The sequence below is a fragment of the Phalacrocorax aristotelis genome, chromosome 13 (assembly GCF_949628215.1).
Source record: "Phalacrocorax aristotelis chromosome 13, bGulAri2.1, whole genome shotgun sequence".
NCBI classification, from domain to species: domain Eukaryota; kingdom Metazoa; phylum Chordata; class Aves; order Suliformes; family Phalacrocoracidae; genus Phalacrocorax; species Phalacrocorax aristotelis.
This window is the reverse complement of record NC_134288.1, coordinates 17,305,214-17,330,082: the sequence shown is the minus strand read 5'-3', so window position 1 is coordinate 17,330,082 and position 24,869 is coordinate 17,305,214. Positions and strand designations below refer to the sequence as shown.

At 45.5% G+C, this 24,869-nt stretch overlaps 1 protein-coding gene across 3 annotated transcripts in view; it reads right to left on the bottom strand.

The window, feature by feature from the left end:
• Nucleotides 1–6,123: 6,123 nt before the first annotated feature.
• The window catches only part of ATP9A (ATPase phospholipid transporting 9A (putative)), a 63,314-nt gene continuing 44,568 nt past the window's right edge, over nucleotides 6,124–24,869 (bottom strand). For 2 of the 3 annotated variants that reach the window (XM_075108984.1, XM_075108985.1), the window contains 13 exons: nucleotides 22,404–22,496; nucleotides 21,516–21,599; nucleotides 20,583–20,753; nucleotides 18,550–18,648; nucleotides 18,174–18,263; nucleotides 17,891–18,035; nucleotides 17,119–17,183; nucleotides 16,179–16,334; nucleotides 14,705–14,769; nucleotides 13,791–13,899; nucleotides 12,438–12,495; nucleotides 10,296–10,499; nucleotides 6,124–9,152 (listed from right to left, as the gene is read on the bottom strand). In XM_075108984.1, the coding sequence (XP_074965085.1) occupies nucleotides 9,016–9,152; nucleotides 10,296–10,499; nucleotides 12,438–12,495; nucleotides 13,791–13,899; nucleotides 14,705–14,769; nucleotides 16,179–16,334; nucleotides 17,119–17,183; nucleotides 17,891–18,035; nucleotides 18,174–18,263; nucleotides 18,550–18,648; nucleotides 20,583–20,753; nucleotides 21,516–21,599; nucleotides 22,404–22,496 (1,476 nt within the window). In that variant the 3' untranslated portion in view covers nucleotides 6,124–9,015. Of the gene's footprint in view, nucleotides 9,153–10,295; nucleotides 10,500–12,437; nucleotides 12,496–13,790; nucleotides 13,900–14,704; nucleotides 14,770–14,860; nucleotides 14,883–16,178; nucleotides 16,335–17,118; nucleotides 17,184–17,890; nucleotides 18,036–18,173; nucleotides 18,264–18,549; nucleotides 18,649–20,582; nucleotides 20,754–21,515; nucleotides 21,600–22,403; nucleotides 22,497–24,869 lie in introns of all 3 variants that reach the window. The other variant, XR_012663044.1, reaches the window with a different exon arrangement.

The following is a 24,869-nucleotide window of genomic DNA, read 5'->3' as shown; positions in this document are numbered from 1 at the left end:
TAAAACGGGTCTTCCCCTTCTCCAGGGACTTTGCTTACCTTGGACACGGACAGCTATAGATAAAGAACCAGTATTAGTCTTCAGCTCACGTTTTAGGCAAAAAAATTTCATTGCTCTCGTTTGATTTTATTCACCTTCAATGTTAAAATCACTTTTCTGTCCGTCACCGGGCTGGAAGTAATCGTTCCAAGCTAGAATGAAGCCAAGACGGCGTACTGAATCGTTAAAGGCACATTAACAAGCAGCAGGATGCAACTGTTCCAGCTACATCTAAAAATTAAAAGAAGAAAAGCATCTTACGTGCAAGTCAAGTGACTCGTGACGCCGTCTGCGCGCACAGGGGACGCCGGCACCGGTGAGGGCTGACCCCGCGGTGCTGCCCGGGGGAATCCAGGAGGCGAGCGCCAAGGCTCGGCCGGGCAGGGCGGTGCTCGGGCTTCCCCGCGCTTGCCACCGCCAGCGCGGCTCCGCCAGCGAGAGCTCCCCTCGCTCGCGCCAAGGAAGCCTTGGCAAGAGAGTGGTTAAAACGCTGGCTGCTCTTCGCTAGGGCCCTGAAATGTTACAGCTCAGGGCGCGCTGGTTGTCAAACATGAGGAGAACAGGATGGAGCCTAACAGAAGCGCAGCTGGAGAGCAATAAACATTTCCAGCAACATCTCCTGGGCAAAGATCCTACCTCGTAGGGGCCGAGATGACCGCTGGCAGCGCCCCTGCCCTCGCAGCACGATGATGAGCTGCGTCACCGCCTGCTGCGGTCCAGAGTTCCCTCCTCAAAGGTCCTATCCTTTAACTCTTGGAACAAGACCAAAGCCAAAGGTAATAAGACACGGTAAGCGTAACCCATTCGAGCTCCCAGTTCCAAATGAGGGCCCTGACCTGCCCAGGAGGGCTGGCTCGCACGCGGGACCCTCCCGTCCAGGGTGACGGCGATGCTGTGCCTGCGCTGGTCCGGGACGGCAGCCGCAGCAACGGCAGCCGCAGGACACGGTGACTCACTGGAAACCGCCACGGAATGCCGGTCCTGACGAACGTGCCTTTTATTCAAAACCTTAATCGCAACGTTACAAAGGGTGCAGAGGATCTCTGCCTCTATGGGCAGCATCCTTTGCCTTTCCCACGTTTTTCAGTGCTCAGCAGCGTTTCTTTCCAGGGCAGTTACACCACTGCTGCTGGAGCAGGTGCCACGCTTCAGCGAGACCATCACGCGGCGTTTTATATAATGGTATCGCCGATGACCGGTTTGTTCTCATGTTAAACAGGAATCGCGATCAATAGCAATTTGCATCGCTTTTTGACACGGCACACGTGGGTGAAATCCGCCACCGTACAAAGTGACCTGTCTTAAAAACAGAAGAGCCAGCACAGGACAGACCCGCACCTAACGGCACAGAAATATAACGCCTACAGCAGAGCTGCAACACAGCTTTTTCAGAGCAGATGCGAAACACGTGAGTAAATGTGCCGCCTGGTGAAATCTCAAGCACCGAAGGTTCCCGCCTCCCGCAGGCCCACGGTGCGTGCCCCGGGACTACTCCTGAGCTGGCTGAGCAGCACCGCGCACTACGATCCATTCACCTCTACTCACGCTCTTAAGTTAGATTGCGGGTAATTCTACTTTTACCCTGGTAAACAAGTTTCTGGATATGGTTAAGCTACTCAGAGTGCACATTTAAAATAAAATCTGTTTCACATAAAAGGACAAATGAGAATGACTATTACCCCCATCTTTAATGCGCTAAATTCTTTTGCACAGATTGTTCTTGTTACTACTCCTTTCTGTGAGAGAATCTGAACAGCACACAATATTCCTCCTTACGTACGCAATTACAGCAAGCCGAGAGAGGGAGGCTTTAAAGTGGGAATGCAATGATTTTAAAGCCCTTTTTTGTAACCCACTCACTCTGTAACAGTTAGGTCTTAGGCCACAAAGGGAAGAGGAGCCGCAGAGGGAAGGACATTCTTCTGAAGGCCAGATCCTGCAAGACACTGATTATCTAGAACTTCAGTTACAAGCAGCAAAAATTCAGAGATTCACCACGTAACCTGGGGAGCCCCACGCCACCCAGGGAGTTCTAAGGCCAGGAAATGCCAGCTCGTGGCCCAAGGAAACCACAGCACCAGTTTTGATACTGACCTTAAATAGGTGCTGGACTAGGACTTAGTGCGGCTGGTAACTGCTGTCACACTCATAGTTTTTCCTTGCATTACCTTTTTTGCAGCTGCAGCGATGCTATTTCTGCAGCCAACTCCTGCTCGCAGCCTCTGACACTCTCTGCTTCCACATGTGGCTGCAAAACACTCAGCACAGCTGTAATCCCGACCTGCAGTTCCAGGTCTAAAATGGAAGAACCTGGCAAAATTTTTGGATTGGCTTTATCAATACTCCATATAATAAAGATGGGGTTTTTTGCAGCCTGCAATCACGTTCCTAATTTAAAACCAGAGATCTGAATGCTCTGTGGAATAAGTAACTATCCTATAGGATTGACTCCGATGTTTAAGGTGGGGAGAAAGCCTAATCATCAAAACAGGAGTGCTGCCCTGCGCTCCGTGCCCTGCCACGGACTTTGGGCGCAGCCCGGAGCCCACAGGCTCTCTCTGCCCGTCTCCTACATCACCTTCCGCTAGTGAAGATTTATCATGACGATATTTAATGCCACGGAGAAGAGGCAGAGCAGGAGCACAGCCGTGACTTGAGCCCTCAGAAGGCAAGGACAGAGGGCCTGCCGACAGGTCGTCTTCTCTTCAAGTGGTTTAAGGTAAAGGGAAGCTTCTGCACGTCTTCACACAACACGTCAGGCTCAGGACCGCAGTAAGACACCCGCCCACCAGCCAGCACCTAGCCTTTTTTCCATTTTTTTTTTTAAGAAAAAATGAAAAAAAAAAAAAAGAAAGGCACACTAGTGTGTAACACAACCACAATTTGAAAAATAAGGCCAGGCATTCTTTGGTAAAGCCTAGGCTGAAAACTTATCCCAGGATGCGTGATCTTCCAAAAATCTGCCAACCCCTGCAGTGTTCAAACTTCTTGTATGACCACAGCCACATGAAGAATGAAATTAAACCCCATGGAAATCTTTGACATTTCTACTATTATGCAATGTTTGGGTGAAAAAAAAAAATTGCAGAAATCCTCCTTCCCTTTCCAGAGTGAGTTTAGAAAAACTATTTCTAGCTTTTTTTAATTACACATTTCACCATTAAAAAGAAACCGTCCATAAATTAAAAGAACCGCTAACTAGGGCTTATGTAACCCATTTAGAGTGGGAAATTGGTAACACTTGGGAGTGAGGTCTGTCACTGTAATTTCTGGAGTCTACAGCATTCATTTGATGTGTGCAAACATCACAGAAATTGTTTATTTAATATTTGCATTAACTATTTTATGCAACAAAAAGTTAATTGTGAAAAAGGTTAAGATGCTGGCATCCGCATCTAAAAGAAGAGAATCTAAAAGAAAACCTTTAATAGATGTTTAATGATCTGAGGGGTAGTTTATCACTGCTTTGGCGATATGTTCTCCCAAGCTACAGATTTACTTTATCCAATTTGTTTGTTTGTTTGTTTTTGAGAGTGTTATAGCTCTACTACACTTTTGGTAGAAAACTGTCATCCTGTGTGCTTTATCAACATTACTGAGGTTTCCCCTGCGGAGAATATCCAGCGCTGAACTCCCGCCTCTCCCTGCCGTTCCCAACGCAGACGCGGGGCGGCCGGCCCCGCCGTGGCACCGCTGCTGTGCCGAGCCAGTTACTTCACCTGCTGTTCAAGCGATGCGAACGTTCCAGAAATAGCTGTTCCTAAGGCTGTCGCACCACTGCTTTCCCAGGAGCAGCACATACGCGTTTCAAACGAAGGACCTTCTCCCAGTTCACAGCAGTGGGTACCAGCAGCAGCGACCACCCTCTCCCTGACCGGGGTCGCACCAAGAATCGCAAGGACTGTTTAACCAGAATCTTCCTGAACGAGCCGAGCCTCTTGAAACCGAATTTACAGATTACAGGGCTTGTTTAAAATCCTCGGGACGGTTGGGTGCCATGGGACTAGCTGGCTGCAGAAACGGCAGGAGCGCAGCGGCAGCCCGGGGCCGAACACCCGCCTGCCGGTCGCGGCAGCGGCGCCCGCGCTCCCCGGAGCTGATCCACACCCTTACAGCGCAGCGGGGGCTTGCAGAAAGCCACCTTGCAAGAAGTCACTCACGAAGTGAAGGGGAGCAAGAGCTTACAGCGATACTTAAAACGAAAAAAAAAAACCAACCAGGCAAAAAATCAACACACCTCCTCCTCCCCCCCCAAAAAAAAGCCCCCTTCCTGTTAAGACTGTTAAAAACCTCTTTATAACAAAGAACTTAACGAAGCAGGTCCACAGTGATCAGCAGAAAGCGCTGACCGTTTCTCAGACACGCGCTTCCCACGCGGACGAGCCAAGGGGCCACAACGCAACTTAACCCCTACACTTACGATTCTGTCAAAACACATCTGGGACCGATCGCGCCAGGACGAACGCAGGTGCATCGTACATGGTGTGTACGGGCGAAGTAAAGAAGTTGCATAAAATTTATTTTTCCACCTTGTTTTACAACATTCCCTTTTAAGTTTTTACACATCTGCAACACAGAACTCCACAGAACAATAAATAGTCGGCATTCGTATTTCTCTTGAATCAAGAGTATTTACACGCTGTTTAACTAGATGACAGGTACAAAACATCAGCATCACAGTAAATATTATTTTGACACGGGAATCCGTTTCCCCAATTAAAAATTAAATTAACGTCACATTTATTTTTTAACAATTTTAACAATTAAAAATGTTCTCAAAGGCATATAAGTACACAGGTTGTGGTAGGCAGTAGTAATGGACCATATTGGCAAAGCTGTAGAACCCAGGACTTCATGCAGACCAAACCATTTATTAATTACGAAAGAACTAATAATAAATAAAAGAGCCCGTCCAGCTCACGCTGAAGATTTTAGCGGGCACTGGGCTGGCACCAGCAGCTGCGGAGCCGAGTCAAACCCCATCCGAACAGTTGCGGGCACAGACCCCGTGACGGGGAGCTGCCTGCGACAGCAGTTCGCGCGCCCGCTTTAGAGCGCTGCCTGTGCAAGCCACGGATTTATGACGCATCAGGTGGCGCAGCAGATTTCTTCCAAAGGTCAAGCCGAAAGACAAGCTTTAGGCATTCACGTGTCTAACTCTCTGGGGCTCCCTGACAAACTCAGCTCAACTATAGCAGATTTTTCCTCAGCAGTTGCAGAGGACGAGAGAGGTTGTCACGGCGTTTAGCTCTGTTAGTTCAGCAGACCACAGGAAAACGACGCCTTTGGTGCTGCTCAGTTTGGTCCAGCCACAGCTGTAGCTCCCAGCACGTAGTTCTCGACCCCGAGGGGGACACCGGTGATGTCACCCGTCGCTCCCCAGCCCAGTTCTGATAAGACCTTGCACAGATTTGAGCTGCTGCTGTTCAATAAAGAACGTTGCGTTTCAATTGCGCTGGGCTGAGCAACCCAAATGTTTGCAAAGATAAACAGGACAAGCTCTACGGAGGGAACTTAAACAGGAAAAACACGAAGAGGGCTGCGACACACCTGGAGTTACTGCAGAGATGCAAGAAGAGACCAGCGCATGTCACAAAACCTCCACGTAACAACCGCCGCAGCAGCACAGCACGGAGCGTTGGCTTCCCGAAAGCAGCCACAGGAAGCAAGAGCACAGAGACACGCGCCGCTACCCCGCCGCATCGCCTGGAGCGCGTCCCGCGGCGCGCAGCTTCTACGCGCTGCTCCAGTGCATAAACCAGAACAAAAAAAGGAATAGGAGGAACTCCAAGTAAGGCTACGAACAAGATACTACATAGAAGAAAACAATGCTTCACTCTCAAAAAGCACAAATTATGAGCGTACTAGAGGAAAAAGATTAATTAAGTTTCCAGCAGAGAACCCATTTATTCAAATGTACAGTAAGTACGAACATATGTATTAAACTTTGCTTTTAAAAACATTTTTTAAATAACTTAAGAAAAACAGTTTGCAGACATAAAGTGCTAAACTTGAAAAATACAACAATCGTCCCTCCTTCCTGCTGTCTGTTCGACGGCAGTTTGAATTTTCTGATTGCTTTAAAAAAAAAAAAAAAAAAAAGCCGCGTATACCCAGACAGAAATTACTTCCTGGATTTACAACCTTGTGCAAAAAAACTAGCTGCAAAGGAATATAACTCGCACCCCAAAACACAGCTACAGATTACTATCGATACCACTAAATATGCACTCCTTATTAAAGTTATGATTCAATAAATGTAACCGAAAGCACAACTCACTCTCTTTCTTGGTGTAAGCTAATATTTTGCAAATATGGTCCACTCAGTGTAAACTGTATTGACTTCAGGAAACAGTGGATTCTACCGAACATCCGTCTCACACTTACATACAGTAGAGTATGGCACTGTTATTCTTGCAGGACGCTTAACTACTGCTACGCACGAGATAAGGACAGGGCTTTACAAAGCCGTGCACCGCGACGCGTTTGCCAGCGGACAAGAGGGACTCGACTTCTCAGGCAAGTTGCCAAAAGAAATTTTTGATTCTTGTATTTAAATCTACTCAAATCAAAGGCTGACTGGGGACTCCAGAACACCTGCATGGCCGACACAATCCAGGAGCTGTAGCACGCCACGATAAAGACAACGTTAAGTATCTTATTGGCAAAGCAGCATCATTGACAACGGGCTGTTAGCCCCAACTCCCCCACAAATGGGTGCTGGGGCACTGCTTTCCCTCCACAAGACAAACGATTGAGAAGCGTTGGTCTTCCAGGGCCTTTCCCGACACGAACTTGCGTGTCAAATAGGCAGAAATACATTATTATTATTTTTAGGAAAAAAATTTAGAAGAGAAGGGAAGAAAGGCAAATTTTCAAAGTATTATGAAAAGGTGAACACTAAGAATTGCCTTTCCCTAGCCTGCAGGATGTTTCTAAAGCTGGTTGTTATTTATCAGGACTTCAGACAAGAGTAATCAGAAGACTGGCACAAAAGAAAAAAATAATGTATTAAAGAGCGTTTGCTGTTCTTATTCCTGCAGGATTTCGAAACATACTTTTCTAAATCAGGAGGGCTTCCCCCACGCGCAGTAACAACCAGGTCATACGGACTTGCACCTTCCACTCACCCCAAGCCACGGGAACTGCGAGCGAGGAAGGCAGGTCGGCTTGTGCAAAGCATTCCCCTGAGCAACTACCACATGTCGACCACGCAAGCCACGGCTGTCTTAGATCTGAAAATTCAAGACGTACCCCTATGGGTCAACACAGACTCCAGCTCTTTTAAAATAACACTCCCATTTTCCACTGATTTTCAACACCAGGCCTTTTAACGCAGCATTGTGCCGCTTGCGACAGCGGAATGCCTGTAGCAATGGCAACAGAAGCTGGCACTCCACTAAAGAGGTTCAGAGACGAGCAGGGAGCTTCTGCTCCTCTCAGCAGCGCGGCTGCCCTGGCTTGGAAGGGCTGCCTTGGAGAGCAGAAGGGAGCTCAGGCTCTGCCGCTCCTGGCCCCTCCGCACAGCCGACCAACAACGGCACCAAGCAGTGCCAGCTCCGACAGTGGCTTTTATGATGTGAGAATGAGACAGCAAGCAACTAATTTAGCACAGACTAAACAACCATTAGATGAGGACGGCTGCCACTGAAAGCTCGTCCGTGCTTGATGCACGGACCCAATGGTAAAAGGTTCCCATAACTCTCCGTCATTCTCCTGAGCAGCCTAAGTACGTGTTGCTCTCTCTCCTCACGGCATCATACCGTGGGACAATGCTTATTACAAAAAACAGAAGTCCACGAGTTTTATTTTTTGAACATTAAGAATCGGTAAGTCAATTTGCTCTGCACACGAGCCTAACGCCTTCGTACGAACCCCACTCCTGCCTCTGCGATCCAGGTTTGGTTTTTAGAGCAAAGCAAGTGCAAGGTTCCCAAAAACTGCCTCTCTGCAGGGAGCGTGTCATGACCAACACCCACCTAGGAGTGCCTCAGCTTATTTGCAGCTCATCTTCGCAGTTTCACCCTAACAGGAAACAGATTTCATGTAGCTGTGAGGAGTAGCAGCTCTGTGACCTTTCCTTGTAGTCTCCGAGGATTCAAGACACATCTGCCACACTGCCTGCAGAACAGTACGAGTCTCCTCTCACGTTGTCGACACATTTCAAGTTTGATCAACTGCAAATTTCTCTTCCAAAGAGGATTTGCTTTAGTTTAGATAATTTTTTCCTATACAAATAAATACAGAGTAAAGCTATTATGTCACCAGCTCCTTTTAACAGGAAGCACAAAAGCTAAACAAAACTGAATTTCTTAATTTTGGACTACATTCCTCCGTATTTATCAATTGCTGGATACCTCCAAAATCACTAGGGTGACTACATTTCAACTGAAGGGAAGTCTCGAACACGCTCAGATTCTCAAGTGTGTGTAGATCCGACATGCTGGAGCCCCATTATGGAAACAGCATGCCATAAATCAGGAGTCAGCTGTCAGCAGTATAGTGCATCACCTACATTAAGGGATTTCCAAGATGTAAAAAGAATGTAACTACTTGAATCAAGAAGATAAATAAAACAACATAACACAATGCGAGGAACAGCACAGATACCTAAAAAGTAACTCAAATTTATCAAATGTAAATTCCAAGGTCGGTTAGCAGCTTTCGGATACTTTTGACCTTGCATGAGAAACCCATCATCATCGCAGTCATGCGCATTTGACCCCAGTTAAGTTGAACTAAAGTGACAAGAACTGGATGAACTAACAAGTGCCTCCACCTTCAAAAAAATTCCCTTTTATCGTTAGGTTTCTGTTCACGGCAGTTGTGAAGTCTTTTTTCAGTAAAGCAGCATGTAATAAAGATTACCACATGATCCTTATGCAAATATTGGACGTATTCATTATAGTAACAACTACATGATTTTGTCTCTCAGCTATGTGCAATATTTGTCTCTGGAGTGCAAGGAGAGCAGCCCTAGGATGTGAGCTTCGAATAGCTTGGGGGAGAAAACCTCCGTCTCAGGTACTTCAGGACGTAGAGGGGAAGGCAGCTCACCAGAGTGATGACGGTGACTTTCCACAAGAACGACAAAGTCGCAATGAAGTAAACATCTGTAGAAAGAAAAGAGCGCAGAGTCAATGAAGATGGGAAGTGCTCTCTGGGAAGAGGTGCAGAAAAGCAACTCAAGCTACCAACACGTCTTAGACAGCCTCGCCTTCTCCACGTGCAAGTTCAAAGCTCATAGGATCGATCCCGGGCTCCTCACTCTTCCACCCTTTTCCACAGAAGATACAGCTTTCTGCACAGCCCATTTCAGTACGGCAGGCGGCTCCTCACAGGCGAGTGCCCACACATACCTCATCTGAAAGAGGGCGATCCACCTCCCGGCAATACTAAGCTTCCTTTAAATGGACTGCTTGTCTTCTGACTCTGGAATTTGCCCTCTGCTACTTTGCTGGTTGTCCAGCAAACACCTCTCGACTCAGTTATTACACCTCCGAGTCATTGCAAAAACAGCTGAAGCTTCACTCTAAAATGGTGCTGGCACGTCCAACCATAAGAGACACAGAACCAGCCCTTCGGGAAGCTATCCTCGTCGACTTCAGAGTTAGCAAAGAGCTTTGCGGAAGAAGTAGTGACATCTTGTGGTTCCCGAACAAACCCTACAGATCCAGTATTTGCAACTAGGCAGCTACTGGGGGAGTCTGGAATTCCTTACCCCTTTTTCCTTTAGCCAGGGAAAAGGATTAGCTCTGTTTCAGGAAAAAAAGAAAAAAGAATAAAAAACACCCCAAAAACAATGATAAAAATAAACCAAAAACCAAACCCACAGGAAAAGGGCCCCGATGCCCCAGTGAAGCAGACAAAATAAGGTAAGTTTTAGGAGGCAGCTACTTCACCCAGTTAAAAGATGAAATCTTCCAACCCAGAAACAGAAGCTCAAATTTTCAGTCTGAAGTTCAGTTCCCAGATGGAAATAAAGACCACATGACAGCTGATGCACAGATGAGGGTCACTGAGCAGCATACAGTTTACTGACCACTGTTACCTCCTCTAGCATTTTGCTATGAGAAGGAACCACAAGATGTCTTTCAGGTGCCTTCAAATCAAACAGAGCTTGTTCCGATCAGAACCACTGACACTGTGATTATGTTGGCTTCATCAACGGCCTTTGAACTCAATTCATGCCCTTACAGTCCTGTTACTATTCAGGTCATAAACCAACTGCTTGGAGAAAAGGCATTTAACCTTACCGATAAACTCGTGTAAGAAGACCAGAGAAGCTATGTAACAGGAGAGACTAAGCAGCTCAGCCACTATCATGAGCCAGTGCCATGTCTGGATCGTCAACGCCACCATCAGTAACTCGGTGAGAATCAAGGACGTGAAGGAAATGGCCACAATGTGGACAAATTCAGACTCAAAGAGGAGGAGCGCTCCATACATGATGATGCTACCTGCAAGGGAATGCAACATTTGGGTATTTTATTCAAACACCAGTTTAAGCTCTCAAACCCAGTGCTAGGTCTTGGAAAGGCTGAAACATAGTCATGTCTTGAGACTGTTTTTCATGAAACCTGATGAGTGTAATGGCAATCAATCGGTTACTATTTAGGAGACAGAACTGATGAGAAGACAGGGAAAAGTTACACCAGAGGTGCCCAGACTCCTGTAACAGTCTATCATATTCATAGACACATGGAGATAGGAAATCAACAGACGCTACTTTGGCAACGGGAGATTTCTAACATCATGAAACTCCATCCTCCCAGAAAAGCAGTTGGTCACTACTCAGAAGCTAAAAGATATCAAATACTTCTAAAACCTACTGCGTTGCCTCAGTGCCCAGATGGAAGCAAGGTGCTGAAAAGTTCGGCAGATACAGGTTAGCCTCTCTTTGCACTACTTCAGCCAAGGTCTCTCCCCTTTACACTTCCCCCTAGAAGGAGCACACATTAAAGCCCTGTTAATGATGCATTGTTTCGTGCTCCGATTTCAGCTAGCCAGGGAACGCTCACAACACCCCGCACAGCCACCTGCACAAATAACTCATGTTCGCAGCATGAGTAATCCGCACCGACATCCATCACACTCGGCTAGCTTCGGAAGGGAAAACCTGCAAGTGACTAGAGCTCGAGCCACAAAGTTCAAATCCAGCTGTGAACTTTCCAAAATTTGGGACTGCTTGAGTTTTCGGTCAGGCTCATCTCTGCTAGCAACTAGCCCAATTGTTTGGCCTGCTGTTTTCTAGTTATTTAGCACATCAGAAGTGAAGTCACTTTAACCAAATATTGTAACCAGATAGTGGTCTTAGCTCAAGAAGAAATCTTTCCCTCAGTGCATCACCCTCTGGCTTTAGCTTTCCACCACTTGTGAGTTTTCTATAAATGCCTTGGCTTTGCCATCATATTTGTACAGCATCAGAAGACCATCATCCCTGTCGCAGGGTTCTACTTCTATTTCAGAAGATAATGCCAAGACAGCTTTTATACTCTCGGTTTCGCTCCCTCCTGAGGCTGGTAACATCAGTTCAAGCAGAAAGAATTAGCTGCTTATTTTGGCACATTTATTCTGACTCTTGCTGATAAAGGAGTTTTGGAAAACAAGTTTTGTCCCAGAATCATATGGCCATTTTAGCTTTACAGCGCCACGTTATTTACGTGCTTCCCACGATTCCCTGATTAACCCTTATAGAAAGTATTTGAGTTTGAGGTTACTTTGAGAAAAAAAGACAAACTGGAAGAAAAGACCTTCTTAGGCGTACACCCCAATTACTGCAGCCACTTTTGGAAAATAGGTGCCTTGTATTTAAGGCATTTGCTTCACTGTTTTAGCGCCTCATCAGAGCGTATGGGATACGACCAAGAAGCTGAGCTCTACTCTGGTCCTTCGTTACAGATGGCTATGAAGTAACCAGAACTATTGCCACTTCTAATAGACAGGTTTCAGATGAAACACACAAAGCTACAGACCCTGTATTTTCCATGCTGAGTTAATAACCTGTATAATCTATAGGTTTTAAAACCTTTTTCTAAAGAAGGGAAGAGTCGCAAACTCAACCCTACAGATGGAGCAGCCAAAGCACTGAAAGGAACTTGCACTAAATTGCGAAGGATGGTGCCAGTGGGAAGAGGCACAACACTCTGAACTTCAACATCATTGCCTACAAGAGTGTTGACTAGTTGCAGCCAATGTTTAGTTTTAGACAACTTCCTCCTTCGGCAATGCCGCCAAGATTTTCCAAGACCAAAAAAAAAAAAAAAATATTTGTTCATTATCTCAAGGATGCATTGCTAAATTCACAGCATGCCTTACTTAACTTCCTGCAATACAAAAAATTAGGTATTCTGTACTCATTAAAACATCTAAAGGTGCAAGCAGAAATGATTTCTTACCTTGATAGATGCTTATTAAGACCCATATTAAAAATGTTTTGTATGATAACGGTCGTCCCTAGAGGGGGAAAGAAAAAAAGACAAAGCTCTATTGGGTTTTCTTTTATGAACATTCTCTTACAAATCAACCCAGAATAAAAGAGAATTTGAAGGTGATTGGAAAAGAAAAGAAAACGAAACAAATCAACCAGCCCCGAGGTAGTGTCTCTTTACTCTCATTTTTCACGATGCACGAAGGAGGCCTGGGACTGTGGCAGCTCCCTGCTTGCACGGTACAGTACAACCGCTTCCTCACTGCACACAGGATTAATTCAATGCAAAGATGTCTCACGAGTTTAGTCATTGCACTGTGAAATATGTCTGTATACACATACATATGAATATGTTAATATTATATTTCTAGACACACACACACAAATCACTATCATATTGAAGGCAGATAGGTTTCTAAAAAAGCATCTCCAGCCAACACAGCTATACCAGTACAAAAAAACCCTATGCTTAGACCAGGCCTAAGGATGGTTGGAGAATTAGTGGTTTATGACATAAGAGACAACATGCAAGTGAAACCAGATGGAGACTTATTCAGGCTGTTGGAAAAACAGGCTTTACTTCTGAGAGTATCTGTTTAACAGAAATCCTTGAGGGAAAGGATCTGTTGAAGACTCAGTCCACCCTTTCCTTCAGTTAAGAAAGATGTTCCCAGTCTGCACACCCCAGTTATTCAAAAAATTTTCCAGGGGGAAAAAAAGAAAGAAAAAAAAACCAAACAAAAAAACCAAAACCCTACGACAAGATTTACCTTCCTGATATTTCTATGGTAAATATCAAATAAAGTTTTCTTTGTCTGAGGAGAAGGACCCGACTTTCATGCTAAAGCTACAAAAATAGCACAGCAACCAAATCTTTAGGTCCTTTTAGATCATCCTGAAGGCAAATTTCTATTCACAAAGCTGCGTGATAACCTCCTGCCTCCATCAAATGAGCGTATCCCTTCCCCCCATCCCCTTTTCTGGCTTCAGGACAGTGCCAAATCCCCGACAATTTCTCTTTCCCCTTTATTTTGGAACAAATCGGTAATATTAAATCCTTACAATTTCCCACAGAATGGAACTTCTATTTCCCCAGCCGTTTTTAATAAATTGCATTTCATGTAGCATTCACTAACAAACTGCCAGGAAATCTGGCTGTATCTGTTAATTCAAATTTGCCTTTAAAATAATTTTGCTTGAAAATGCATGATAAAGCTCTGTATCTACTGACAATATTTTTGACTTTACACATTCAGAGAGATTCAAATCAAGACAGGGATCTCGCCTTAAACCAAAACAGACAAACAGGAGTCTCCCACACCTTAAGAAGATCTTTGTAGAGCTCTGGGTACAGCATTGCAACTTCAGATTTAACATCCTTGTCCAGGACTAGAGAAAACACGGGAAACATCGTGTAAATTGTGGAGTACCTGGGAAGAAGGTAGAAGACCAGTAAATTATCTAAGGCGTAGATGAGCAAACAGAAACGCTACTCTTCAGAAAGGAAATACAGTATTCTTGAAGTGCCAAATGACGTACATTTTATAAGAACTTGCAAAGGGAACACACCAGAGTTTTGCATGTAGGAAAAACCTGCAGGATTTGCTTTTTGATCGGCTTTTGATTAGAAACACTCATACACAGATGATTGCTTCAAGTACTGCAACCGGTGTTGTAAGGTTATTAATGGAGCCAAGGGCAGACCTGTCCCCACCCCAAAGCCTGCTCTACAGTTCAGCCTTGGTTCTGCTTGCATCAGAAGGCAACGGAGATGAATTTGCTGTTTGTTTAATTATGTGCTCCAAAGCCTATAAAGTCATTAGATTACAAGTGCAATCCCAGTGTATTTTAGACAGGAACTGATTCCTCCTGTTAAAGAGGCTGGGTTGCCCCCCCTTTCTGACGCTGTCGGGAGCTGGTGCAGGCGCCAGAGCATAACAACTGTCCCTCTGCTTTTTACTGGGATCGAAAGAGTGCTTCCCGGTGGATGGCTTGCTTCTCATGTCCTGCATGTGACACACTGTCCTTTTGGAAAGGCTTCCAGAAGTACTTGTGCTGCCTGGGTGGCTTTGCTCAGCGCAGAGGAGCAGGAAGGGGACGAGGATCACATCCATCTTCTGAAGCAGTGTTGTGAAACATGCAGCGTGGAGACGTGCATGCCTTGCATGTTAATTAGCCCGAATCTATTCATTTTGCACAGGTTTTCCACGCTAGTAGTAAAAAGCGAGCTCTTACCCAATGATGAGAAAGCCTTGGTAGAGAGGAACAGAAGCAAAGTAAAATACTGATGAGAAAACAGCCTAGAAAAGAAAAGAAATCGGCTTTTCAGACGTTAGATACCGCAGTAAAAGTAACAGCTTAAAAATATACTCTGTTCAAACTGGAACGTACTTGCAGTGGGTTCTCCAAATTCCTGAAATGAAGACAGAAGAATGTAATATCAACCCTTCTTATTCCTACGCAAACCTTGGATGAAAGCTATGTTTAATAGCAAACACTGGGGAGCTGGACTTGGAAAACTTTTTGTAATGTAGTTCCACAGAAAAGAACATAAAGAGTTTCCTCCAAAGCCCGCTGGTTTGATCAAAGCCGTCCAGATGTTGCAGAGCACAGGTGTGTACTTATTTATGCCCGGATGATGCCTTCACAACATAAAGAGTTAACATGCACTAATACAAACGCCAGAGAGTTCAAGATTATTTTAAAATTTTTTTGTCAGAAGTTATGGGTCTGTTTTCTGTTCTTGTTTTCAGCTGCAGAGTAAGCTAGACTGTCCCCTGAGTTTGAACCTTTTATCTCTCTACATGCCTCTCCAATGTGTTTATTCTAAAAAAGGGGAGGGGGCGGAACCAGCCTTCTCAAAAATATCAAGTATTTTATTTTAAAAGGCCTTAGTATTTTTAAGGGCTCTATCAACATGCTATGGCTTGGAAATGCAACTCCCAAAGAGTAACCTCTGCCCTTAACTCTAACTTTCACTCAAGTCACCACAGCTAAGAGCAGAATACGGCTCATGAGCTCTTAAAACCTCTTTCAACTCTCCCTGCCAACTGGCAATTGCGTTTTTGTTACACTGAGGCTCAGCACACGCGAACAGTGTAAATTTTGTGAATACCAAATCTGTTTCTAAGGTTCCCTTTGAAACGGAGAGGAACAGACCGCCTCCACGTTGCTGCAGCAAGCTGCCGAGCACTTGGGAAGGTTGATACGTGCTTCAGCAGCCTTTGCGGCACGGCTCCTGCGAACACGCCACGGCACGCCAGACCGAGCTTTCGGGAACCTCATCAGGGTCTGAGCCAGGTCCTCCTCAGCTGCTTAACTCGCTCTCGCTATTTGAAGGCCCTAATGAAAACACACTTGAGGAAGAAGTGCACTTACTCAGCAGAGACTTTCCTTAAGAGCAGCGCCCTGCTTCGGATTTTCAGTACTCCCTAGCATTACTAAATGATAGCAAAGACATGCCGCCTCATGGCGGTGCTTTCTAAGGTAGAATATCGTTTGTCCGATTTTGGAGAAGTTGCTGATGTTTTGTCCAGTACCAGGAACCTTCTCATGTATTTTCATACCCAGGTAACAACCTCAAGTTCCAACCCATGAAAATTTTCAGGAGAAGAAACAGTTGCATCCAAAAGGAAATGCAGAACCTTTACTTTTTGATTTTGCTTTTTTCACCTCGCCACTGGCAAAGCCCTCACGACAGTCCATTTACCTGCATTGTACTGATGCACAAGCTCCTGTGGATTACAAACTGACTGAGAGCTGCAGATCGTTTGTAACTGTTCCTTCCATGCACCATTAATAAACGACCCAGATGTTTAAACTGAGTGATAGAGAAATCAGCTGCAAGTGATGCCTGTTTTCCTTCCTGTGTACAACAGCAAGTAAAAGCACAGTGAGATCATTTCATTATTGGAAACGAAGAAATACCGTGTTCTTATTTAGTTATCACTGACAATTTCCAAGAAAATTTGCAATACATTAGGTGGGGGAGAGTATTAGCTCAGCACTTCTGCCTTCCACCGTGGCTTTTAAGCAAAGAGCAAAAATATGAGGAGAATTCCCATTTGAACCCTGGCCTCCAATTCTAAGCAACCTTCTGGATTTCGATTCACAACACGCATGTTAACATGACACTCATATCAAGCCAGTTTTTAACGCAAATCTTCAGTCTCAAAAGTTCACTCGGTTTTAATGTTTTAGCTCACTGCAAGCAGAGCCTTTCCGCTGCTGCAAAACCCAGTCTTGCCACTCCAAGCGGCTCCATATGCAGGAACCAGAGCTCGAACCCCGAGTTGGATTTCTAAACTAATATAAGCAGTTTTTCATCATACACGCAGGGTGTCTGTTATCAGAGTAATTAAAACTCCAGCACTTGGAGCGTCTACACGTGATTAAAACCCCCAAAACTAACCACGATGGTCCAAATTCAGGGAATCTGCCAAGAAGCAAATAATGACCCAGAACTCTGTTAAACAAAAGTCTCCTTTCCAGCCAAATTATTTTCCACGACAAGGCTATTGGTCTGATGACTGTTCTTGTGGAAGCTTCTCACCTCCTTGCACAAATTTCTGAGGATTCATTTAAGAGTTAGATGCAAACTACCTTCTGAATTGCCATAGGAAAGCTTATTGAACATGAGGTAATCTCACCTTTCCTTCAACTCCAACACCGCAGTCGGCCTCCTGAATCATGCTAACATCATTCCCTCCATCACCTGCAGGTCAGAGTACACACAAACAACAGTGGTAGTTAAGCAACAGAGGCAACTTGCAACCCCACCAAAGGCATCTGCGCCAGACTGCAATACTAGAAGAAACACTGAACCCTACCAGCAAAAGCAGGACTTAAAGAATTTAAATTCCCAATTTCTATTTAAAGAAGTCTTTTAAAAAAATTCATAGGAATTCAAGGCCACTGAGTGCTTTATCTGACTTGTGGGTGTACCATTATACCTACAATGCTGAGATAAAGCTCACAGGTTAAGCACGGCGCTTTATCTGACTGTGTTCAAGCGCTGTTTTGCAAAGATACCGCCCCAAATATTTATGAGTAGTTTGTCATTGAAGTTTCCATATGCAAAATTTCATCTTATCGATCATCCCACAAAAACGTGACTGGATATTAGGAAAAGTGTCTTCACTGAGAGAGTATTGGCGCAGGCTGCCCAGAGAGGTGGGGGGGGGTCACCATCCCTGGGGGGGTGGATTCAAAAAACGTGTAGACGTGGCCCTTGGGGACATGGTTGAGGAGACACGGTAGTGTTGGGTTGTCGGTTGGACTTGATGAACCAAGAGGTCTTTTCCAACCTTAACGATTCTATGATTTCCAGGTCTTAGGAGATGACATGGGACCGTTTGTTCAAAGGAAGAAAAAAATAAAGACGCCACCCTACCTGGTCACTCCTCCCTAACAGCCCCTTACCTACTGCACAGGTGAGTTTGCCGGTCCTTTCCTGGAGCAATCGCACGATCTGGGCCTTCTGCGTCGGCGCGCATCTGCAGCACACGACGGCAGGGCACTGGCAAGCCAGCTCCATGAACTCATACTCATAGTATTTCAGACACACCTGATTTACAGAGATCAGAAGCGTCACCAATGTTTGTGCTATAAAAGTTTCTTTTTTAAAAAAAAAAAAAAAAAATTCCTAATTCAGCCACAGTGTTTTGGGGCTGTTCCTGACCAGCCCGAAGCGTCTGGAGCCTACCTCCAGCGAGTCACCAGAAATAACAAGAGCGCAGTCGTGTTTCCGTCGGAAGGCGTTCAGCTCCAGGTGGGCTTCTCCACGGTTAGTCACCTGGGGAAAGAGATGGCAACCAAGGAAGGGTTTGCTTCACTGGGGTGAAAAACCAAACAAGCAGGTCTCAGAGGGAGCAAAAGTAATACAGGCAGGCAGCACAGTGAGCTATTGAGAGCACACAGTCAGATTAAAAAAAAAAGCTCAGGGGACAGAAAGCTGGGTCAAAAGAATAAAAATATTCTGGGTTTACAGCTGGAAAACAGCTGTGATCTCAGCACTCCTCCTGTGCCAGAATTTGGGGTCCCGAACAGCCTTGAGAGAGGGGAAGGTGGGCGTCACTCACTAGTCTGAATATATGGATGTCCTGTGTCCGTGTCACCAAATGTGCGTTCTTGGCTGTACACGTGGCTGTCTCTAACTTATCCCCTGTCAGCATCCACACCTAAAATCCAAATATTTGATGTATTAAACACAGAGCTTAACGACCACGTCTGCAGGACATCTAGAAGTACCACCTGCCAATTCAGGCACGTAAAAGAACTGGTGGAATATATACACAAGTTATTTTTCTAATAAAGCCCTATTTAAAAACGTACAAGAAAATTCTCACAGATGAAAGAAAGCAGAACTTTTAAAGCGGCTGAAACGCAAAAGAAGTTACAAACCACGGACAACATTGTTCCCACCTGCAGTATTTCAAGATTCTGCTGATAAACCCACAAAACGCAAGCTAAAGAATGCGTATGCGTGTGTTAATGCGTCCCACCCCAGCTATTTCTTGTACGCTGAAGCAAGCGGGCCTCGCTGCAGAAAGATCCCTCATGGCCCTGCCTGAAATGTGGATGATGCAACTGGGGTTAGCTCACTGCTGATGTGTGCGTCTGGAACGGACTAAGTTGGTTGGGGTTTGGGTGGTTTTTTTTTTTTAACGATTTTTTTTTTTTTTTAAATACACACTGCTCCTTTTATTTTGTGCTGGTGAGGGAGGGCATTAGAAAGCCATGTCAGCAGCAACACACAGCAGCAATACCCTGTTATAATCTGGCAGAGAATTCCCTCAACAGTGTAAATATATCAGAGTTTGTTTTGCTTTTTCCACTGGAGATTTTACTCTTTCAAGACACCGCCCAAGAATATTTAACGAAACTTTAAAAAAACCCAAACAAACAAACAAAAAGCCCACACAAAGACTCCCTTATTTGTTTAATAATCTGAGGTTGGAAAAAGATTTGATCTTAATAAGATGGCCCCTGTAGCGAATGACAAGACTGCCTTCGCTCTGGCTGTACCTCTTGCGCGCGATACCCTGACGCAGACACCGCTGCGAGGAGTGCTCAGAAGCGCTGCACTCGCGCGCGCCGACACGCTCCGCGCCCCAACACCGACTCCAGCCACGGTGAAGAGGAAGAAAATAAACTGCTTTGGAATCACTGGCCTGGACTGCGCCCCGGGGGGAGAAAGCCACAGCCCTGCTAAGGACCGGTGTCCGGTTGTGCTCCTCTTGCTCCTTTGCTGAAGTCCCTGTTGTTCACAGGGATGGTTCTAAACAGAAACCACTTTGGGAAGCCTGTCCCGAGCCTTGAATTCCACTTCCTACCTAAATCCCAAACACACAGCCCTGCTTTGGATTCTCAGCCTGGCTCTAGATTTTTGCTCACTTTGTTACTTAAAGCAGAGAAACCACAACCAGAACCTTTTCCCCACTTTTCCTACCCAAATCCCAACGTTTAGTCTTTTTTTGTTTTGTTTTGTTTTTACCCCTTTGCAAGTCCAGGACCCGACTGACAAGTTTTCAAAGAGAGAAACTAGGCAGGCATCACGCTGCTTCCCCCACCGCCTGAGCTCAGGCGTAGGTCTCCGAGCCTCAGATGCTGGAGCCCAGAAAGCTGGGGGGGGGGAAAAAAAGCCCAGTCCCTGATTCTCTTGCCTCAGACCCCCTCTAGTGGCTTCTGAAACGTGTATATTCACAGCCCAGCGCCCCAGCCCCAGGCACGGGAGTTTGTGCACCAAAACATCCAAACCGCTCTCGTTTCACGCAACCATCTGAAAGAAACAAGTCTCCTGTGGCTGCCCTCCTGCCCACGCACTCGGCTTCTCTGCAGAAGGAGCCAGAGCACGTCAGGGGAAGAAAAGCACAAAAGGTGACATGCTTTCACCTCTTCAGTGAACATTTACTGCCTTCCAGCACGTTTCGTTCCCAAAGCAACGTTTAAAATACATCGGCCAGCCCCGCTGCTCCCCCTTGCAAAGGGCGCCTGGTGAAACGTTTACCGTGACAGGGCCCCCAGACTGTCCTAATTTACCGTCTGTAGGAGCGACCCCATACTCCAGAGGGTCTAGGTGTTCCTGCTAGAAGTAACGTCAGGTTAGGCAGACCTTAATGCCAGCATTTCTCAGCGTCTCCAGAGTGGGCCTGACATCCGCCTGCAGCTGATCCTCCACGCCGGTGAGACACAGCAGCTCCATCTCCATTTCCAGGCTCTCAATGACTGTGGCGACCTTCAGGGAGCGGTCGTGCACGCTCAGCTTCGCCTGCACGTAGCGTGCCTGCGGACAGAGCGGGCAGGCAGTCACTCGCACGGCCAGCCTGCACCGCTGCGGAATCCAGGGTTACCCAGTTAACCTCCCCCTGCTATCCGCCACCCAGGGGTGCCACCTGTAACGGCTGGCGAACACGAGGCGTGTGTCACAGCATAAGGCAGAAAATATTTCAGGAAGTTTTTGTCACTTTGCTCCCGCCCTGTGCCGGCCCGGCGCATCCTTGCGCGGGCCACCGCTCTAACCACGGCTTCTGCGGCGGGCAAACGAGAGGATCCTACACGTTTCCACCATCTCGTCTCTGCGCTTAACTGAACGCTTCTCCTTGGCGTCCTGCCTGCCTGGGGTAAGCAAATGAGCGCTGCGTGCAGAGACCCAGCTAACAGACCCCACGCGTGAAGCCTGTGCTTCTGCTTGTTTGTAGCTTCCCTGGATGTCGGAACGCAACAATGAAAATGAAAAGCCACCACATTTCCCCACACAAACGCAACTTGTCTAACAAATGATGAATATTTCCAGAATTTATAACCACAAAAGATTCTAAGGCAGGATTCAGGAACTGTTTTGGAGGGTCCTGGCTGGGATCCAGTTTCATACATACCACTTAAAAAGCCACTTTGATTAAAAGAACAGCAAGACATTGAAGAATGACAATTCTAGCAGGGGAGCAGGGCGATGAGAGGCGACACTATCACAAGAGGTCTGTGAGAATCACTTCAGTGATTGTTTGTTTAAAAACAAAGGGGGGAAAAAAACCAAATAAAACCTTACTTCAAAGTCTTGATACTGCTCTTCCGTCAGAGACTTCTTGGCTACGACGAGAACCCTCAGGCCCTCCCGAGCCATGTTACCACACTGGAAAGAAATATCACATTGCAAACCATAAACTGCATCTCAAGTGAGATGATTTATGCACAGCATTGCAGAGATGGCAACGTAAGATAGCAGGTTAAGAAAATAACTGTCCCATTTGAGCAACCCCAGTGAGCCTATATCATCTGATAAAGTGCATGATAAACCCGAAAGGAAAAAAGGAGATCTGCAATGGTTCGTAATCTATCCCAGAGATCAGAGACAAAAGTGTCCTCTCTGCTACACCAGCATGGCAAAAACAACCCCATTGATTTCATTTTCTCTGCCTCTAAGTAAAAGGACACAAGCCTTTGATTTGTAGGCTTCACATCTTTGGCCATAAACTCTTTAAAATAAGACCAAGGTATTATTATTTCTTTGAACACCAGGGTTTGGGGGTGGGGAAAAAACAGTAACTGAAGCTACTGCTATGAACTAACTCCGTGTCAACGTTACTACTAACCTGACAAACATATCCCAGTACAAAGCTGCCAAATGTAGTTTTGAAATTAGATGTTTCAGATTAAAATTAATCCAAACACGGGATCAAGCCCAGGGCCAATTTGGTGATCTTGAGTGGCGATCAGTTTTGAGCAAAATCCATGTTATTTACAGGACTTATTCTGCACTAAATATGTTGTACTCGCCACCTGGCTTCCTTGTCACTGCATATGTATTTGGCTGAAGACTAATCCAATGAATTGCCAAGATCAGCGACCTTCTGGCTCGCAGGTTTTAGCCACATGGATGAGCTTTGTCATGCGCTGCTCTGGAAGGAGAAACGCACTCTCCAGAGACACCCCATACCTCCTCTTCCAGCCAGTCGTTGTACTGCACGATCCCAGCCATCACCACATCAGCCCCCTTCATGTAGAAGGTGATCTCTCCTGTTGATTCATCCTGAGGATAAGAAACAGAACAGTCTAAGTTGGGCCAATATCACCGTATTTGGAGTGGCCTCAGCAAGCTAAGGGATGAGTTTTCTGCACATCAGTCACAAACATGTCCGTGCTGTCAGGCTGAACGTCCATCTGGCTCAGCATCTTGCCTCGGGGCCAAAAGGAGATGCCTATTCAATTGCAGCTTGGTTACTTGCAGCAGGAATTAATGCTTTAGGCAAGGATGATCAGCTTTTTAATTAGCAACATGTGATTTCCACGCAGACACAATCCTGACTGCATGGGCCTTTGGAATAACTTCTACACCTCACCGTGAATATTTATTTCATACTTACCTGAAACAATAAAACAGATGCACTAAGCTTAACAGAGTAAAAACCACTCTAATTCACCCCCTCTGTTACATTATATGGCATAAGCATAATTAAAGCTTATGCTTGCCACAGAAAGGTTAGATTGCTGCCTGCCTTATCTGATCCAAGTAATTTGTAGGCTGCAAGCAAAGTGTATTTACATTACCACAAATTTAAAAAATCCCTTCTAACCAGGCAGATACCTAAGGAGGTCACAGCTATTAGTATTACAAGCTAATGGAAACCCTGGCAATTTCCTCAAAGGAGACAAAACAATGAGTAAGGAACAAACTGCTCTGTAAACCAAGAGAGCCACCAGGGAAAGGAAGAAAATAAACTTAACTTGCAAAACCAAAAAGCATCAGGAAGGTCTGGAAATAGACAGCTGTGAACGAAGGGGGGAAAGTACTTTAGGAAAGGAAAGAAATTTTTAAAAGCACAGTGGACACACTTTCATTCTCACAGTAATTAATATACATGTCAGTCTGTCCTGCCATTACAGAAACTAGCTGTGAAGAGTTTGAGTCGGTAGGTAAAAGCCTAATGTCCTGTGGCACTGGCAAAACAGCGTTTGCATCCACAGGAAAATAAAAAAAAAACCAAACCAAAACCAAAAACAAATCAACCCAGCAAAACCCAAATGAAAGAAAAAAGCAGCGCCTGATATGGATACTGAAAACAAGGAAGAGAAATAAGTGTCTTTGCTAGGGAAATTAAGAAGTAGCCAAGGAAAACGAAGCTCCTTTACTGAGCATTTCTGCCATTCTCACAGAGACAGTCACAAGGAAGACTCTTAGAATTAAGCTTCAGCATGGTTTCCAGTGCCCTGAAATGCCAAGCCTTCATATACCGATACCCACACATCCCACATGCCCAAAGCAAAACGCGTGTCACTCCACCAGAACAACTGGAATCTGCTTAAATAAAACACAATGCTTTTGGCAGTAGCCAACGGTAAAGGTTTATCTATTAAATTATGTGATTAAAAAGTGTCTAACAACATCTCTGTAGGAAACTGAATAAAGACTCCACTTCCCGTGCTGCAGAACTGGCTTAAGATAGTTTAGATTTTTTGTCCAATATAAATACTGTATCAGCTATCTCCTTGCATTAGTCATTTCCTCTCACTGAGTTCAGTAGGAGGTTAGTGCGTTCTCATATTATGGTAAGATCGCACTATAAATCTACACGGAGATTTGCCAGTTATATTGTTTTGGAGAGGCATCTTTTTTCCACCGTGGTCTGACTCTGGCCGCGGTTCAAAGGCTTCTTTCAATTCCAGATATGACAATAGCACTATCTTTGCTTTACAACAAAGATCATTCCACACGGGTAAGGGGAAAAATAACGCACAGAAAAAGAAGAATGGAAAATATTGTGGTCAAACAAACAGGTCTTCTCTCAAGCAGGAGATAAGTCAGTGCACGGTACGGTGAAGAGCGGCTGCTTTGGCACAACAAGACTTCCTAGAACTGAAATAATCAGCTACAGAAATGACAGTTGATCACAAGTAAACAAGCAGATATTGCAAAAATATCCCAAACGAGGCAACATCTGCTACTTCTTTTCAATATGAACTACTACTGTATTTACTAAAAGGTACGTGTGGAAGGAGATCTTATTAGAGGAGCCAGAGCAGACAGGACCAGCAGGGGAGATGGGCGCCTCCGCCAAGGATCTCAGGAACAGCGTTACTGGGCTGGACGCGTGAATTGCTGAAACTCCATACCCGGATCGAACAGGAAGCCTGGCAAGAAAGCTGCTGTTTATAAACATGGGCAATATCTGTAGAGTTGAGCAGAAAATATTACCTTTGAATCCTACTCACTACAATCCTGAGCGCAGTTTAATTCTGCAGCTTCTCCCTCCCTCCCCAGCTTCTCACTCCATCTGCTGTCTTCTGGATACTGCACGCTACTTTCCCTGCCCTTAATTCTGCTTTTTAAGCAAGCAGCACAGTTTTAGAAGATACACTGAAGAGGTAAACACCTTGCAAGTTGGAATCAAAACCAAACCGAGTG